The 20,602-nt window shown below is 45.0% G+C and overlaps 1 protein-coding gene across 4 annotated transcripts in view; it reads left to right on the top strand.

The window, feature by feature from the left end:
* Window positions 1-20,602, top strand: part of exoc4 (exocyst complex component 4) — a 298,065-nt gene that overhangs the window by 57,638 nt on the left and 219,825 nt on the right. For all 4 annotated transcript variants that reach the window (XR_014553501.1, XM_083654561.1, XM_083654560.1 and 1 more), the window contains 2 exons: window positions 2,432-2,532; window positions 2,630-2,784. Coding sequence is in view for 3 of the 4 variants with exons in the window: in XM_083654561.1 (XP_083510687.1) it covers window positions 2,432-2,532; window positions 2,630-2,784 (256 nt within the window). In the remaining variant the exon portion in view is untranslated. The remainder of the gene's footprint in view (window positions 1-2,431; window positions 2,533-2,629; window positions 2,785-20,602) is intronic.

The raw sequence follows: 20,602 nt of genomic DNA, 5'->3' as shown, positions 1-20,602 counted from the left end.
ATGAAGCGTGGCACTGGCACCACCTCCCCTTTGCTTTCTACGTTTTTATATGAAGCATGGCACTGCTTTGCACCACCTCCCCTTTGCTTTCTAAGTTTTTATATGAAGCATGGCACTGCTTTGCACCACCTCCCCTTTGCTTTCTAAGTTTTTATATGAAGCATGGCTCTGCTTTGCACCACCTCCCCTTTGCTTTCTAAGTTTTTATATGAAGCATGGCACTGCTTTGCACCACCTCCCCTTTGCTTTCTAAGTTTTTATATGAAGCGTGGCACTGGCACCACCTCCCCTTTGCTTTCTAAGTTTTTATATGAAGCGTGGCACTGGCACCACCTCCCCTTTGCTTTCTACGTTTTTATATGAAGCATGGCACTGGCACCACCTCCCCTTTGCTTTCTACGTTTTTATTATGAAGCATGGCACTGGTTTGCACCGCCTACCATTTGCTTTCTAAGTTTTTATATGAAGCATGGCACTGCTTTGCACCACCTACCCTTTGCTTTCTAAGTTTTTATATGAAGCATGGCACTGCTTTGCACCACATACCCTTTGCTTTCTAAGTTTTTATATGAAGCATGGCACTGCTTTGCACCACCTTCCCTTTGCTTTCTAAGTTTTTATATGAAGCATGACACTGCTTTGCACCGCCTACCCTTTGCTTTCTAAGTTTGTATATTAAGTATGGCACTGCTTTGCACCACCTTCCCTTTGCTTTCTAAGTTTTTATATGAAGCATGGCACTGCTTTCTAAGTTACTCGCTATGTTCTGAGCTCTCGGTATACCAAGCAACCCTTTGATGACAGATTATTAGGTGATTGCTGGCTTTAACGCCGTTAGAGTTGCAATGATAGGTTGTCCATTTAATAATATTTAGCATGTTATTTTCTCCATCATAAAAAAATCATGACTCCTCATAAAAAAGAATGGACTTTTAGCATCTCGTTAAAGGTGGCTACAACTGTCATTTCTCTTTCTTATTCTCTCTTGCATTCCCTCTTTCTTTTTCTTTCTCCTCTCTTTAGCATGCTGTTTAGGATATCTTCCTCTAATCCAGGGGTTCCCAAACCTTTTCATCTTGGGACCCAAAAGATACATTTTGTGTCTCCCTGGGACCCAAAATCACAAAAAACATACGGTAATGAGTTGCCATGACGACCAGTTGGCGATCCCCCCCCACGGGTCAGCTCCCCAAATTGGGTCCCGACCCATAGTTTGGGAAACACTGCTCTAATCCTTTGTTCTTTCTGTGCCCCACACCTCTTTATCTTCCTCACTTCCTTCCTTCTCATCTCCGCCACCTCCCACCACCTCCCATAAACCATGTACCAACTGCACTGCACTCCACTTTTTCACGCGTACCCATTTATGCTAAACAAGGGCCCAGATGTATAATGGATGCATGCAGACAATAAGAACACATACACAATTTTCCACATATAAATACTTTTTGGGATCCTGCATCAGGCTTGTGCACATATACAAATTCACAATGATTGAGATTTATAAAACAGAAAAATTCATATTCCTGAATCTACACAGTTTTATACATCTGCTTTTTCACTCAGTGTGTCTCATCAGCCTGCCCTCCAACCTGTGCCTATCCCCCCACATACACGTACACAAATAAATTAATACTAATACAGGTTAAGTATCCCTTCAAGTCACCCCCTGGGCCTAAACGTCAATGCTGAACCACAGCTTTCCCTACATTATGCAAAATAACACTAGCAATTAGCTACTGCCGGGCCGTAAGTGCCTATACACGTCATGCTAGCAACTATAGCGAAACATCAGCCGACTTCCATCAATGGCATAGCTTGCCATTTCGTCTAATAGCTTTAGAGCATCTGATTTGTAGCTAGTAATTGTCGTAATTATCACGCAAGCTACAGTTAGAACGGGGGAAAAGAGGAAATACACCCAAAGTCCATTAACTTGCCATAAACATTAACTCTCTTAGCATGCTTTGATGGGGAATTGGGAGGCCCCATCTGATGGAAATTAGAGCATCACTCGATGCTTCCACTCTCAATTTAGCCGCTAATGTGGCTAGGTCTGATGAAGAGAGCAGGAGGGGGAAGAGGACAGGAGAGCTGCAGGTGTGCGTGCTAAAGAGAGAGAGGGATGGAGTATTATTAAAGCTATCATCTATTTGCTTGGGTTTGTTACAATAATAAAAAGGAGATGTTTTAGTAGTGATTGCTAGATTATGTATATTCAGTTGCTAAACTGTACAATTTTAAAAAGCACTATTCTAGGGGCCTGAAGTATTTCAAAGAAAAGACAAGGTCTTAAATTGGATCAGTATCTGTACAAATATTTGAAAGTGCCTATTTGAGTGTATGCTATGGACATAGTAGCACTGTAGAAAATCATATTTCTCTCTATATAAGTGTGTGTGTGTGTGTGTGCGTGTGTGTGCCCCCTCAGTGCGTGAGCTGCAACAGGAGGTACGGGAGCTAAACCAGACAGACATGCCTGAGGTGGATCCAGAGGAGAACAGTGCTGAGTTCATGGGCATCCTTATCAAGGTACAGACATCACACACACACACACACACACACACACACACACACACACACACACACACACAGAAACAGTTGAATACAATGTATGTATTTTTTCTAGGCTCTAGCCAAGCTGAAGAAGATCCCAGAGACCATCAAGGCCATCATGGAGCGGCTGGAGCCTGAGCTGAAACAGATCGTCAAGAGGTCCACCACCCAGATAGCAGACCACGCTTACCAGAGAGGAGAAAACCTGGCACAGGAGAGCCAACCCAGGTACAGGAGGGAGGCTAGCATGGATGAGAGAAAGGAAGAGCCTGATAGCAGACCATGGCTTCCACAGAGTGGATGATAATAATAATAATAATAATAATGATATGGTTCTGATTAGCGGGAAAATGCAGCAGATTGGAGAATAATTGATGAAGATGGAAAAGCAGAGGGGAGAAGATAGCCATGCCTTCATGAAGAGGGAACTTGGGCCAGAAAAGCATTTCTTGGTAAAAGCCAATACGTTGAAACTTATTGTAGCCTGGTAGAGAATAATAAGTAGTTGTATTAGCAATGTTTCAAAAGACAATCAATTTCAATCATGGCATCTAACCACTGTTGTTTCCCACCAGTGGAAAAATGGCCCCTAATAAAAGCAGCACTTGTAATCCCCACAGTACTCTATCTATACCCAAGTCCTTTTATCACAGTAGTCTGGCTGGCTGCTTATTTGTCTTGGCTTATATTATTATCCCCACCATGCTCCCTCTCTTTGTCATACTCCCTTATTTAAGCAAATGCAGCTAATCTATAAAACCAAGACACCCGGCTCCACTTTTCATTTCTTGTTGAGCATAAAGGTCAGCACAGAGCAAAATAATTATAAAAAAAAATAAGAAAAGATGCTGGAGAGAAAAGAGATAGAATAACAGCACCTAAGAGAAGCACTTTCCTCTAAGCTTACAGTATATGTTTTTTTTGTCTTTTTCCAACTCCAAGGCAGTCACTGTCTCAAGTGGTACTAATATTGATTTGGTTTACATTTCTTGATAGCGAATTACCTTTTCCCCATGCAGATTTCATCGCACCGATACGATACTGGTGGTTACAGAGACAAATATGTCTGGGATTAGTCGCAGCGGTTGGTGTTATGCTGGTGTTTTGTAGCCTAGGTAAACCCAGCCCCCACGCGACCTGCTCTCTCAGTTCCCAGTCACTGAGAACAGGTCTGAGAGCAGGTCACGTGGGGGATGGGTTTACCCAGGCTAGGTGTTTTGGGTCTGTGGCGTTCAGATTGCAGTAGCAACATGTTTTGAATGCAGGCCCAGGGTGTCCATAGTCAGCCAGTCAGCCAGGTATCAAACACTGTATAGGCTGGTACTGCTGGGACACACTGACACACCTGCCTCAGACCATGAAAACAGATACTCTGCTGCTTTAAACCTAGACAAGCGGTGGTTACACACACACACACACACACACACACACACACACACACACACACACACACACACACACACACACAAACAATTTCACTGTGGAGGACTGCTACATTTTAAAAGCAGTCACGTCAGCTCCTGCGGACACACCTCATGCGCGCACACACACACACACACACACACACACACACACACACACACACACACACACACACACAGAGCAGACTTGGAAAGTGCAGGTCTCAGTCCATTGATCCTGAACCATTTAAGAGGAACGTCTTGTTTTCTGTCAGGGATGTTTCTCTCAGGCCTTCTCCTGTTGCCTGCTGCTGAATCTCATCTGACCTCAATGTATTAGGCCACGGTGTATAGCCCATTCCCATTCCTACTCCTTACACATTGTTTTTACTTTGCCTGTGTGTGTGTGTGTGTGTGTGTGTGTGTATATGCTTAACAATGTTTATGTGTAAGTGCATGCAGAATTGCTTGTGGGTGTGCATTTCGAGGTTTGTGTGTGTGACTGTTTGTGTTTGCGTTTGGATCCACGCACACACCTACAGTACAGTAGTAGTCCTGCCTATGTTTACTTCAATTTAAAGTCAAGGCTTGTTGCTATGGAAACTCCTACCAATGTACCACTTGTAGGGAACAATGGTCATGCATATATTGCACACTATATTTTATAGCACCATAGACTAGCAGAACTAACACTTGGCACTTACAGCGTAGCATATTGTAGCGCTGTCTGTTGCTGTGATCAAATGCCCTTGAAGATGATTTTCTCATTCACGTTCTCCATGATCAGCCTCATTGGAAGTGCTTTTCAATTGTGACTCCTCTCACATCAGAAAGTGACTCCATACAGGTTCTGTCTCCATGCAGCAACGTTATTAGCATGCACCGCTAGTCTATATGAGCAGTCACATTTAAATGACATCATATCAGACTTGTTGAGCTCATTCATTTTCCCTTTTTCATTTTTAATTACAAAAACCAGACGGTCTTCTTTTTGCTATATAGGAGAACTTTGCTAATCTGAACCCCTTGGAAAGAGCATTATTTCACTTCAAAGTAAAGTAAGTGCTTTAATGACCAAAGTAGATTAAAATAAAAGGCAAATTCCTTTAAATCCCATTTAGAAGTCACATGTAATTAAGTCATCATTATGTCAATCTTTTGTGTTGAACATTTCATTTATTTTACCAGTCAGTTCAAACATCCGAGGTTTGCCGTGAATGGATAACCTGCCTCTTGGATAACCTAACCTGGTACACTCAATATTTGTAATGGGTACTGTTGGAGAAAAATATAAGTTCCATTGGCATTTCCTAATCAATAAGCTATAAGCTATAATTGCATACACATAATTAATGCTATGAGTCATTGCATATTTGCACACACATAACTAGCTTATCAAGCAGGAGATTTCTCCCCTTTGCTCTGGCCCATGACATCTCACAATGACATCTCACACATAGAGGACTTCTCCTTTTGCTGAGACCTTGGTCAGTGCGTCATGTTCCAATAACAACTGATACAGACAGGCAGCCCTGTAGGCTCCAAGTCAAGTTCAACCCCCCCTCCTCTCTGCCTTTCCTCCTCTCTCTGAGTATAAAGCATATGTTGAACTGTCAGCCATTTGCTGAATATTTGACTCTGTACATTGATCAGAAATGTGTACATTGAGATTCAGTCTCTCCTATAACACAGTGTATAGGAGAATGTTATGGTAATAAATATACTTTTATGAGACATCTTCCTAGACTCATTGGCTTCAAATTCATTTTGGTTTAGGCTATCAGCTATACATTTAGCGGATGTAGAATTCTATTCTCTCTTAGTAGGCTACAGTATGGTTTTCTGTGATTGACAACCAACCCAATACTAATTATACTGACATGAGATTACGGTAACTCATTGAGTGCCAGCCACTTTTGGAGAATGGACGCTCCCAGTGCCAGAGTTTCAGAGCGTTTTCAGTGATTTCTCGAGGCCCACAGAATATTGTGTGATATTACTATGTAAACACCGAACACGCAGAAAGAACGATGAGACTCTCTTCTATCATGTGCAAAAAAAAGTTTATTGATACCATTTTCCGTTCTTTAGTTATGAGCTGGAGAAGATAGGTTGTTTTGAGCAAAAAGACACGTTTCAAATTAGAAGCTGAGTTATTCCGCCTTTTGTGAAATGAAGCATTTCAAGCACATTCACTGAGTCTGAAGCTAATATTTTCTGATGTAGTGACGTGGTGTAGTTGTGTGGTGCCCTGCGTGCCCCACCCCCCTCTCCCCCCCTCAGCTGCAAACTCCTCCCCACACTAACACACAGCCTAACACGCACCCAGTCTATTTTCGGAGCGCTCCGTTTTTGTGCGCCGGCTCCCAGCGTGACACGGAAATGCCAAACCGGACTGCAGGGAAAGGTTTGGCCCTTCAGCGTCGGGTGCTGCCTTTCTGGCGGCTAATCGTGTGGAGAAACTATGCAGACAGACAGACAGAGGCAGAGGGGCTCAGTTGTGGGCGCGGATTGACTGCTGTTCGCAGCCAACGTCAGCTGCAGACAGAGCAATCTATATGGCTCTGGCTGCAGCATGAGCGGTTTCTCTTTCATCACGGGGCTTTTTCCTGCTGTTTTCCGGACCTTTCTCTAATCTGGAGAGCACTGTCGCCACCTAATGAGTCCGTAAAATAGGTTATACACCTTCAATAGCTACAATATTTGTACAGGAGATGCCTGAGGCTTTGATCCACGTCCCACCGTCAAAAAACACAATTGACGAACATACTCGTCCTTGGCACTCTACGTTAGTATCTGAATTGACGAACATACTCGTCCTTGGCACTCAATGAGTTAAGGGCCCTTTCACACCTAAAAGTCCGGACCAAGGTCCGAACCAAACTCATGTTGTTGTTACATTGTATACATTTGGTCCAGTAAGGTTCGCTTTCACACTGCAATGATCCCAGTGGACCAGCGGACTGTAACGTGACAGACCTATGTCCTGTCGTCATCACTTGCGTGGGATACGTCTCCACTGATTGGCTTGTGCATGAGCGTGCGTCTGACGTCAGCGTCCCGGAACTGCTCCAAGGAATTTGCTCCTTGTTTACACCAGGTTTACACACCACAATGAATGAACAGATCCACTTTGTTGTCATTATAATAGCATTATTATGTCATTGCTACCAGCAACACCAACTTCACTCGCAATACTCGAGATTAGTTCGTGTAGATGATTTGATAATCGCATGTCACGATGTTTGTCTACTGTGAGCCACCGTAGTGTTTACAAGCTAAGCCTATCAGCGTGCCTCTAGCCCCAGCTGGTGTCCGAGTACCAGTAGCGTATAGCCAGTTCATGATTACATGCCAATGTATCTGGTCCGCAACTCACTTTATTAAAACTAGCAATCTGTTCACAAGTGTGTGATCCTTGACTCACACACCACACGGGAAAGTAGATTTTACAGTTCGAATTCGCCAAATGCACACCCTTGTTGTGCGCAAATTGTACCAACGCAGACAGGCAAGGAGACAAAGACTGCAAGCCATCCTGCGAGCCTTTCTGGCAACGTGATGAGTGACGAGTCAGCTGTAGCTTCCGGTAATTGGTCCGATAGTGCGAACCTTCCAATAAAATGCTTTCACACTGCACAGGAAGCGAACCTTGGTCCAGCTTGGTCCGGACCGAGACCACCTCTTTGGTCGGATCAAAGACTCAGTCTTTGGTCCGCACCATGGTCCGTGGGAGGTTTCACACCTGTCATTTTGGTTCGGATCAAACTGGAAAGTCCGAAAGTCTGGACCAAACGAGGTAGGTGTGAAAGCGCCCTAACACAAACACTAGGAATAATAGTTGAACCAGGAGTTCTCAGGTCCACCAACCATAATCCCAAAATGAAACAAACCCACTCACACACTCTCTCACACACACACACACACACACACACACACACACACACACACACACACACACACACACACACACACACACACACACACACACACACACACACACACACACACACACACACACACTCACACACACACACTCTCACACACACACACACACACACACACACACACACACAGTCAGTCAGACTTTTTGACCACGTGCAAGCTCCATCCTCTCTCTCCCTACTGTTCATCAGCCAGGTGTGTGTCAGCTTGGGTCCTGAGGGGGAATGAGGTCTAGGGCTCCAAAGAACAGAGGAGATGGATTAGGATGGCCTCCACTGGGAGATAATGAGGAGAACCTGGCTGTCCTCACTTACATTAGAGATCCAACACAAAAGCACAGGTGACAAGGTCAGAGCAGTAAATTGTGTGAAGTGTGTGTGCACGACTGCACGCACGCACGCATGTGTGTGTGAACTTGTGTGTTTGAGTCCATACAGTATGTGAAGGTTGGTGGACGGTAACTTTGTTTGGATTGACTGCTGTTATATGGATGGAGTCCTCCTCTGTGTTTATTATGCGAGAGACAGAGTGAGGTATCGTTTCACTCGCTCAGGCTGTTTGAGGCTCGCTCTGTGGCATTTCACAGCTCCTCTCTCCACCTCGCCAACATCTTCCATTCAGCCAGTTATAGCTCATAGTGATTTGTGGCCCCTTTTCTCTCCATTAATAACATTTACTCTCTGCTACCGCCAGTGTAGTGACAGACAGCCAACCAAAATGCCCCCTAGTGGAACATCCATCTCCCCTCTACCTTATCCTCATGCCTTGCCAAGAAACCCTGGCCACCTACCAAAACCTTAACATGCTTTCTTTCCATGCAACCTTTAAATAGGTGGTAATTAGTTAGTATGATGATGAGGCACACGCTCAGATGGTTTTATGCAGCCATATCTGTGATGGCTTGGAACCTGAGCCTTATTCTGGATAGCACTACAGACTATTTAAACCAAATATTTCCAGTTTCTGATTTTTTTTATACAGGTAGGTGAGTAGTCAACTTGCCTCATGTTTCTTTCTTAGGAGGGGTACTAGAGGCACCAACTCTGGACCCCATAGGTTCAGATTTTGAACATCACCAGTTCCTCCTCTAGGTGCGTTATATATCATTGAATTGATTAATTGAATTGATATTCAAAGTTTAAGCATAAGCTGTTCTACGTCAATAGAAAGCCAGTGGTTATAATATTATAGGTTATAATAGGTTATTAATATTATGAGTATGTCTGTAGACCAAGGGGACTTGTTCCAATTTCAAGCAGTTATGCTGTAGCAGATGTAGCTCACATACCTCTAGTGCCTAGGTGTCGAGTGTGTATGGCTTCATTCCTGGGGTGAAATTAGATGTCTGAATTGAAGTATCGGATAGAAATAAAAGTGTAGTCCCTCATGATCAGGCATGCAGTATGTTGTAAACCCAAGAAAACCTTTCAGCTGCCAAAGAAAGGAGATATGTCTATAAATCCACATTTGCTGACACTGCGATGCGATGCATTTCCTTTCCCCATTATTCTCAACTTCAGATAAGAATCGTTTCAATCCTTGCAGTGTATATAACTTCTCTAGCTGCCTGAAAACAAACCTGCTCCAGATGTTCTGTCACTCCTGGAGGACCTGCACACTTCCACAGATGCTGTTAATTGTTGTGAGAAACAGCTGGCTGTGGTGCGTCAGGGACTTCAACCTGCAGTGCCAATATCCCTAACTGTTTAGGTGGGTCTTCTCACATGCCTGGTAAAGGTTCCATTTTGTTTTGTTTACTCAACTGCAGGTGAAGAGAAAACAATTTAGCGTGTGTATTTAACAACAAATATGTTGCGATGTTTGGTTTCAATCAAATTTCTTACTGCTTGCAAACGAGTTCAGGGACACCTTGTGACTGCTGGAGAAAGCTGCAGTACATATTGATGAATCAAGGCTAAATCCTGTTCGCAGCAGCATGGGTTCAGATCCGGCTTGTCCTTTGCTGCATTTGATCCCCTTTCTCTGACTTGTATTTACTCCAATAAAGCAGATATGCCCCAAAAACTATAAAAAAAGGGCAGAGGAGCGTATTAAAGGTTAGACAAACAATTTGTATATACTTGATGACAAGTGTGCTGATATTAACTCTAGTACCTTTACTAAAATAAAGTGCACACTCACCGAATACTCATTCAGACACAGCTGTATTCCCTCTTTACTTTCCCTCTTTGCTTTGAAAGCTTTGTCCTTGTGTCATTGAAACTGGCACTAAAGTGCGAGACTGAAAAGCAGGATCCATGTGAGAGCATTAGCATAGATGAGGCAACTGTGAGTGGTCAATATAGAACATAGCACTCGGATCAAGCGGAAGGTCAGTTCGGTTCTGGCTGTGCTTTTTCCTTCAGCCAGTGTCATTTAAAACTAATGAGAAAGCTGTTCTGTTGAGTCCAAGTGGGCCGGTGCACTGTTGCCATAATCCAGTAGCCAAGCCAAGTCCTCTGCTGGATTGTGATGGCAGGCTAGGCAGATGTGAGTATCTGCTGAATAGGACAGTGTGAATAAAATCCTGGAACTGCAACATCTAATGCAACCTTTTCTGGCTCGTGACCCTACTTTGATGTCGCAAAAATCTAGGGACCCGAGACATTCAAATTCCGGTACACCATCGATAATATCATCAGTGACATTGTCAGTGATGTCACATAGTATGCTTCTTTTTCCCCACAGAATTCTGACTATAATCTGAGAATTCTGACTTTAATCTCAAAACTAACTTTTTTTCCTCAAAATTCTGACAGTAACTCGGAATTCTGACTTTAATCTCAGAATTCTGACTTTATTCTCAGAATCCTGATTTAAAGTTATAATATCAAAGATTTTAATCTAAATTAAAAAATAATAATTATGACTCACACTCACAATGTTGATTGAGGCTATGGTCCATTGATGGAAGTCTTTGCAGTATATAATGACATGATGATGTGACACTAGTGCAGTGCCCGTTCCCCCATTCACCACCCCGTGGGCACCCCCCAGAGTCTCCTATCTAACGAAAGAGTGTCTATCCCACACCCGTTGACAGTGGACACATGGGAAGATAATATGTATAAATGGCCGAACGTAACTACAGGCAGGATTATAGCGTATTTTGAGGAATCAATGGCGGTGGACGGCAACGCGATGAACAATCTCAAAGGCTCCGAGGCGTACCAGTATCTCCACAGCAACAAAGTAGGTCGTGTGCTCATGTACAAACACGACGGCTTTGTTTACTTGAAGGCAAGTGTTGAACCAAGCCAGTGTCTCAACAATTTATGGCACAACGCGTGGGTGGTGGTGACCGAGGCAGGAGACGTGGAGACCGCGGGGTGCAGTTGTGTAGCTGGGCCAGGTCGATCGTGCAGCCACGCTGCTGCAATCCTTTGGAAGGTATGTTGTAACGCTATGTATTTCATCAAATTACCCACAGTCAGGCTATCTCCCGTTGTGAATGAATATTACGAGAAAACCATAGAAAACAAAATTCTCACAATCCTACAACACCAAACCAGATAGGCCACTTTGGGGTCTAGTGGTAAATACAGAGTTTACCTCTGTTGTTGTTTACTGATCACCGAGGGGAAAGGAGCCATGCTTCTGCTTACACTTAGATTGTGAAAAAACATATAAACATCTCTGTGTTTATATCATGTTATACATTATATGAATTAGGGTTAGGCTATATAGGAATGTATAATAACATGAAATAAACACTAAATAGAATGAAATAGAATATAGTTACATAGCCTATTTAAGTGTCACAGATGTGTACTGTACACTTGTACTTCTTGTTCCAAAATATTAGTTGGATGAAAATAATCAAAGTCAACCAAACTAAGTTAGCCTACCATTTGTAGTTTTATTTTATAGAGCAAGACATCACAATAAACTATTGGTTTTGTGTTACTAGGGCAAATATTGACAATAGCCAATTTAAGCCCCTGCTGATGTGTTTGTGTTTTCTTGTACTCCTGTACAGTAGGTGGAAAATGCTGTGCGACAGGGAAAAACAGGGCTTGCCTGCACAGATGGACAGAACCTGTGGAACAGTGGAGCAAAAAGAAATGCTGGACAGCACAGAATGAAGGACATGTCATTCAAACGCCACACCCGCCATAAATTGCACAAGTCACCGTCTACATCAAGCTCATCTTCAGGTGCTCCAAACCCAGCTCCAGCCAAGGTCTTCATGACGCATGAGGAGTGGAGGAAGAGTGTGCTTGCCTCACCTATGGCTGCAGTTTTTACTTCCCCACACCATGGGCTCCTGCAGCAATGCTTCAATGCTGTTCCATCCGCTCCTACTGTGGAGAAAACACCATCTCCGTTGCTTCTCCCCCATGATGAGCAGCATAACACACCGCTCGCCTGCGTCAAGTGCAGAGCCTTCTACACAGAATTCATAGACATGTCACCAGCCCAGTTGGTGGAGATTGAGCGGCACACGAAAGCTCAGAGCCAAGAACAGCTGTGGCATGATATGCGGAGGGTGCGCATTACAGCAAGCACAGCAAAAAGGGTGCCTATGCGCTCCACCACGGCACCTGATAAGTTCATGGCAGAGCATCTACACCCAACCTTCCGTGGCAATGCTGCAACCTGCCAAGGGGTGGAGGGTGAGGAACAAGCCAGGCAGGTGCTGCAGGACAAGGGCTACAGCATCGAAACCAAAGGTTTGGTGGTCTGCCCGGGGGAGCCATGGCTTGCAGCATGTCCTGATGGAGTCCTCAACACGGACGTGCTGTTGGACTCCTCCTGTTCTAGGGAAGAACAAGTCGCTCACTGAAGCACTGACTGCAAAGAACAGTGACGTGAAACCCATGGGCAATGTACACACTTGGCCCCAAATCAGCTCCATTTTACAACTGACTTGGACGCTATTGATCTCAAAACAACGCTAGGATGGCCAGAAACGCCGCGGACATAGCTTGGTGAGTGGCCAAATCATAATTATTGCCAGGAGATGGGTCCAGGTTAAAAAAAAACGAAATTCTCCTTTAAGTAAAAAAACAGTCTATTCAGCAACAAAGTAAAACAGAATATCAGCAGCAGCAGAATAAAAAAACAAAATAACATGATTACATAGCAAAAATACATGTTTACATAATCCAAAAACAAAAGACATGTCTATTCATAAGAAAGGTTGAAATGAGAAGTCATCATTGAGTCCCTTCACATTGAGTCACACAATCTAGTTGCTGCAACTTGAGATGGATGCATCATGTGTGCATATATCTAAGGCTCTTTTGGCGGCCGTATGAGGTCCCCCCTAAGGTTAACTAGGGCGGCACAGATTGTTAGAATTTTGTCCAACCTTGGTGTCATGGAGGGGGACGTGGACCGAGACAAGACAGAGGCAGAGGAAGAGGAGGACACGAAGGGGGAGAAAGAAACTATCAACCCATACAAACAAGGAGCAGGAGCGGAACCAGCAACAGGCTGTGATCAACATCTCTGGTAAACCCCTATCTGAGGAGAGTTTGCAAGTTCTCTCCAAAGGACTATCTTTTGCACCTACCCACTCTGCAAAAGAATTTGATACAAAGATTGACCTGTTTCGTTTCTATAGGAATTTACACCTCAAGGCTTGGTACAAGCAAAACCCTACAGCATCTACAAACTCAGTAGACTCTGGACAGTCTGCCTCTCCGAACCAGAAACGGCATTTCAAACCAAAATCCACTTTTTGCCCTTTGATCCAAAGTGCTTCATTAAATACATTTGCAAAGAAAGTAAATTTTGATATTGAGAACTTATTCAAGAACAAAAGGGCACCCAAATATTGTAACCTTACCCATAAAGAAAAAAGTACCTTGGAGGCATTGTCAAAAGATGATGAAATTGTCATTAAGAAAGCAGACAAGGGGGGTGCAATTGTAGTTTGGGGAAAGGATATATATGTTAAAGAGGCTTATCGTCAACTAAATAATACTACATTTTATCAACCTCTGACATATAATCCAACTGAGTCTCTCAAAACAGAACTACAAGAGATTCTCATAGAGGCAAAAGAAAATAGTTGGATTTCGGAAGCTGAACTAAAATTCCTATATAATGAAAATCCACGTATGGCTTCCTTCTACATGCTTCCAAAAATACACAAGTGTGTGGTTAATCCCCCAGGCCGACCTGTGATATCAGGCAATGAAAGTCTGACTGAACCAGTGTCAAAGTATATTGATTATTTCATCAAACCTTTTCTACCTTCTCTTCCGGCCTATGTGCAGGACACTACTGATGTGCTCAACAAGATCAAGCAACTGGAAAACATAGGCCCAGAGACTTTTCTAGCGACTATGGATGTGGAATCACTATACACAACCATAGAGCACAAACAGGGCTTAGCAGCACTCAGACACTTTTTAAGTGCACGACCAGAATCTGAAATGCCACCAAATGATTTCTTACTGTCACTGACAGAATGGACGTTGACTAATAACATTTTCATTTTTCAGGACAAAGTATTCAAACAAACAAAAGGATGTGCTATGGGGGCTTGTTATAGTCCATCTTATGCAGGTCTATACCTGGGTAAATGGGAAGAAGACTTTGTGTTTAATAACGAAAGAAATATCTTTCTTAAGCACATTATCTGGTGGGGACGTTACATTGATGATGTCTGTTTGATTTGGTCTGGGTCAGAAACTGAGCTACAAGATTTCCATGTCTTTTTAAACAGTATCAACCCCAACATTAAGCTGTCTCTAGATTACAGTAAGGAGAGAATACATTTTTTAGATCTCACGATCTTTAAAGACAATCAGGGTTCCCTACATACATCTGTATTTAGAAAACCAACAGACAGGAATACTATACTGCATGCAAATAGCTTCCATCCCAAATGGCTCAAGGACAATGTACCTTATGGCCAGTTTCAACGAGTGAGGAGAATCTGTGACCAGGAAAAGGATTTTGAGACCAAATCAAAGGAAATGGTGTTACGCTTTCAAAAACGAGGCTATAGTAACACTACCCTTGAGAAAGCCTACACTAGAGCCAAACACCTAGACAGACAATCTTTACTACAAAGAAATGTCCCTACACAAACAAAAGAGAGAGTGGTGTTTGTCACAACATACAGTACAGAGGCAGAAAACATCAAACGGATTATAAATAGAAATTGGAGTATTATACAGTGCGATGATATGCTCAGTCAGGTCTTCCCTGAGCCACCACTAATTAGTTTCAGAAGATGCCCAACTTTACAGGATAAACTGGTACACAGCCATCTTCAACCAAATACCCAACAAACATGGTTGGGTCCAAAACCTAAGGGCTCCTACAAATGTGGCCATTGTAACCGCTGCAAAAATGTCATACAGACCAAGACATTTGTAGATTTTACATCTCAGAACAAATTCACAATCAATCACTTCATCAATTGTAAAACCTCCTTTGTTATTTACAGGCTAGAATGCCCTATTTGCAAAGTGTTTTACATTGGAAGAACCAAAAGACGGTTACAGGACAGACTAGCAGAGCATGATTATGCGATTCGTACAGGGAATTTAAAATACCCTATAGCTAGACATTATCTGGAGTTCCACAACAGCAATCCATCTACATTACAGGCTTTTGGCATTGACCACATCCCATCGTCTATCCGAAAAGGTGACAGGCAAAGGAAACTGAACCAACGTGAAACCTTTTGGATTGACAAACTACAGGCCACTAAACACCCAGGCCTTAATGAGGACCTAGATTTCACTGTTTTTTTGTAAACATTGATTATGTTTTGATTTGTAAACATCGTCAGGATGTAAAGGTATTACTATTGTGATTTATTCATGTGGTTGTTTTATTTATTCAGTTTCTGCTCAACATTGTTGGCCCAAAACCATTGTGTTGTTTGTGTAGTGTTTGTATGTTTTTGACATAATGTAGGCCAGAATGCTGCCATCTATTGGAATTTGTGTATTTGTACACCCTCTAACCAACAGCACCTTCTGTGGCAGTCTCCCATTGGCTCAACACCTCTACATAAAGACCGGGTGGGGCAGGAGATCTGCTTGATTATTCACTTCCTGAAGAAGGCTAGATGCCGAAACACGTCGAAGTTGATTTGTAAAGTCTAATATGACATTGCCATGTAAATAAAGGCATTTTAACTTTTTTAAAGGAGAGTGCCTTGGAGTTTTTTGTTTTTTTCAACTCTATTTGTAACCCTATCCAAAGAGCACCTCAAACAAACACACTTTTTGAGTCCAGGAAGCGCTCCTTCCTAAACATTCTTGGTGTCATGGAGATGGGGACAGTTTGGGACAAAATCTTGAACACTTTGAGCCTTCTTATTGCTCGCTCTACATGGATGCGCACATTGGCCACTCGTCTGGTGCGTGTCACCTCCTCATTTGTCAATTGTCCACGTTTGTTGGTGAATGCAGGGATATTCAACCTGAACTTTCTTTCATGCAGCAGGTCTCGAATTGTGAATCCGCGGTCAGCCATTACCTCATCACCTGGCCTCAAGTGCTCCAGAAACCCACTGTCCATTGTGATGTACTTATCGCTGCTTCTGCCTACATATGCATTAGATATAAACATGAACAGCCCATTGGGAGCAACAGCAACTAGATATTTAGCCATGTTGGTTCCTTTGTAGTGGCTGAAAGTGGAACTCCTGGTGTCAAGGTTTGTTGCCCTCTGAATAGCAGTTTCTGCACAATCAATGACACAGGTGGTTCGAGGGTAGTTTTGTTTAAATGAAACTGGCATGGTGGCCTGGATGGTTTCTCTTGGAAGCCAGGGGATAAAGTATTTAAACTGTTCACCCATCACATCAATCCAGTGAGAAATAACTTTGCTTGCCATGCTGGTAGACACATTGAAGCGATGAGAAATATCTCCTAGGACAAGATTTAGTTTTAGCTTCATTAAGGTCATCAAGATTTGGTCAACAACAGGAAGGGCAAATGAGGGCTGACTGAACGGCATTAATGCAGACACCAATTCGAAAAACCACAACAGGTGCACTCCCGTGAATAGCAGTGAGTTGTCATCAGTAAGGAGCATGGTGCTAGCCACAGTAGATTGGATTTCTGCCCCACACTGCGTAGCTTTATTGAGCATGACTGCCTTTGTTGACGTATAGGCATAGCTATGGTCAGCCTGTGTTGGGTCTTCCCACTGGGTCTGAGCATCGCGGTACCTGAAAGAGAGAGGAGAGAGAATAAGGCTCTAAATGTAAATGTGATCAGGGATGGAACTTTGTTGTGTTTCTAGCAACAGCCTGGCAAGCTAACATTAGCCTGTAATTTGTACTAACAACGTGGGCTCTGGAGAACACCAGCAGTTTCCCTGCAAATTGATGATTTGTTAATCTGAATGGATGGAACTTGGCTGTATATACTGTAATAATCCGCTCCCGGGATCATTAAGTGAGGAGGAGAAGAGGCAATACTTGGTACAGTCTTTATTCCTGGTTCACACTCATAGCTTCTAGCTACACACACAGCTCCTAGCTACACACACGTCTTGTCCGCCTCCTCGTAATCCCAGACTCCCTCCCCGCCCGAGACCGGAAGTTCCCTACTACCCTGGCTGGTCCGCTGCCTTCACGTGACGTCGTAATCGCCACCGACATGTCAAACTCTGGATCGCCACATTATCCCCTCTCAACAAGAGCCAGCTTCCACGCTGGCACCCACAACCCACACACATCCCCTGTACCAAAACACACCAACACATCAACACTTTTCCCCAATATCTTTTTTTCATCCCCACATTAAATTCTCATTCCCCACAACAGTCTTTTCTTTTCTTTTTTTCCATTCATTTAAATTCTACATCATTGACATTTTCCCCCTTTCCTTTTACACTCATTTTCACTCACATTTCAACTATTTCGTTTCTCTTTTCCCATTCATTTAAATTCTACACCATTTCCATTCATTTAAACCACCACCATTTCCATCCCCCCTTTCAAAGCTTCTGTCCCATCTGAAGCACTCTAGTCCCTCCCAACCCCCAGTGGGGTTAGTCCTTCGCAGGGTGACTCTCTTCGGTCCCTTTTCTGTGCTCCACAGCCATCACACGCACTGCAGTAGCTCCGCACGTCCTCCTTGTGTTTGTTCCAGTAGAAAAGTGCACGAACACGGTAGAGTGTCTCTTCAGACCCCCGATGCCCCTGACCGCTGCGGCCCCTGTGCGCCCACAGTAACACCAACCCCCCCAGGCAGCTGGGTACAACCCTCTGGAACTGTTTTTTCCCGTGCCTTCTCCTCTCCAACAGCCCATCTACATCCAGATGCAGGTCGGTAAACATCTCCCACAGTCCCCTCGTGGCCCCGGAACACATGCGAAGCTCCTCCACAATGGGCCGGCGCCCGGCCGCCACCCACACGACCACCGGACCGATGTCTGCGTCCTCCGCCTGCCTGCGTTTCCACTCGTCCTCCTTGACATCCATGATGTCCATGTCGTCGTCCTCCAGGTCCACATCTGAACAGTACTCCTCTTCCTCCGCTTCTTGCACGCTCTCGTCCTCCCGTCCCGCTCCCCCAGGGGGTGGCGTGTTCAGGGCAGCGGGGAGAACACAACCGACGGCGATCTCCACCTCGGCTTCCTGCACAGCAACTGTGGGGGGTGTGGAGCAGTCAGGTTGGGCTGGCTCCTCCGGCGTTGACCCCTCTCGCTCACCCGGAGACACGAGCGTTGCTCTCCCGACTGTAACAGCGTTGCAGATGATGTCCTCTACCGTGGGGGTTGCAGAGCAGCTAGGCTCCTCCGGCGTTAGCAACACCCGTCCATCTGGACACGCAGTCCACACTCTCCTGACCTGAATGACCTCTTCCCCCCGGCTGCACACATTCTCCTCTGGAGACACAATCGTCAGTGCCCCGACTTGAATAATGTTCTCTTCAGCCTGTGTCCCTCCTTCGTCCTCCACAGACTCAGTGCAGTTCCTGGCCAAATGTCCAGGCTTCTTACACGACCAACAGAGTCTCACCTGCCAGCCGCCTGCGCATCTCTCCTCTCCCGCTGTCCTCTGTCCTCTGACAGCCTCCGGACACTCCCTGGCCAGATGTCCAGACGTCCCACACGACCAACAGACACCCGGGCGCCCCCAGTACCGTTGCTCCACGTACCTGGTTTGCCCCGAATGAATGCTGTGACACCACCTCGCCAGATGTCCCTGTGCTCCACAAGTCCAACACAGTTTCTGCGGCTCCTCCGTCCGCTTTTCTCCGTGCTGCGTGACCTCCTGCAGCCGTTTCATAAGCTCCTCTGCCCAGACAGGCGTCGCTTCCAACAGCCGTCTGATCTCCTGCATCAAGCGGGCCTCCACACTGGCAAGCACCGCGCTGAACTCCTGCTTCAGGCGTGTCTCCATGCCAGCCAGTACCGCGCTGAACTCCGGAGTCGGTAGCTCCTCCCTCCCCCCGTCCAACGACGAGGGTCCACCAACGTGTGCCATTCCACGTGGTGTTTGTAGCAGTTAGCACACCAGCTAACCCCCAGCTAGCACACCAGCTAGCCTCCAGCTAGCACGCACAGCTAGCCTTGTAGTAGTTAGCAACCCAGCTAATGTCTTAGCAGTTAGCACACTCAGCTAACCGCTCACGCCAAGTCAATCCTCCAAGGCGTTAATCTTCACTCGGTTCCGCTCCACTTCTCTCCGCGCTGCCTCTTCACCCGCCCACTGTAGCACTCCAGCCGACTTACTTGAGGGAAATCCAGCCCGATTAGCTTGCAGCTGGCTGGAACCTCCGCGACGAGCAGCAACAGTCCGTCTCCCCGTTCCTCTTTTTTTGATGTTACCGCACGAGGCGAGCGGCAAAGTTCGTAGTTAACACTTCTGTACACCAATGTAATAATCCGCTCCCGGGATCATTAAGTGAGGAGGAGAAGAGGCAATACTTGGTACAGTCTTTATTCCTGGTTCACACTCATAGCTTCTAGCTACACACACAGCTCCTAGCTACACACACGTCTTGTCCGCCTCCTCGTAATCCCAGACTCCCTCCCCGCCCGAGACCGGAAGTTCCCTACTACCCTGGCTGGTCCGCTGCCTTCACGTGACGTCGTAATCGCCACCGACATGTCAAACTCTGGATCGCCACAATACACTAAGCATATTTATCCATTAAGCATTACTTTTCAGACAGGTAAATACTGGAACGTCGGGGAGGCTGATCCAAGCCCACAACATTAGCTCAACACTGCAGTACTAGCCTCTGCAGTGCTAGCTAGCTAACTAGCGTTACACCAGGCAATGCTACAAAGTAAACACACAAAACCAACACAACGTAGCCAAATAATAATAACATGGATGATCAGCTATATCGTTGCCAACATGATAACTACCCAGCGAGCTAGCTTACCCGGCAATTCAGCAGCAGTGCCTCGCTCCAGTCTGCGTCTCTTTTTCTGAGGAGGCCGCACGTATCCTAGCCACAGTTCAGGGAAAGGATTCTCTTTGGTTGGCTTTTTGTCCACAAAGTGGTGAGAACAAACATTAACGTATTTCGGCGGCTTCTTCAGATTTAAAGCCTTCAGCCACATCCGTGAATCCGAATCGTCAGCTGGTTTTCGGTAGAAGGAATACAGTCGAGTGCAGGGACAAAGCCGTTTGGTAGCGGGTAGGGATGCACCGATCGATCGGCACGTGACCGGAAATGGCCGATTTTCACGTGATCGGCCTCGATCGGTGATCTGTTCCGGTCACTCTAAATAGCCGATTCTGTGAGCCGATTTTCACA

Source organism: Poromitra crassiceps (assembly GCF_964638095.1).
Source record: "Poromitra crassiceps genome assembly, chromosome: 2".
In the NCBI taxonomy this organism is placed as follows: Eukaryota; Metazoa; Chordata; class Actinopteri; order Beryciformes; family Melamphaidae; genus Poromitra; species Poromitra crassiceps.
Note: the sequence above shows the minus strand (reverse complement) of the source record. Positions and strands in the feature narration are given on the sequence as shown.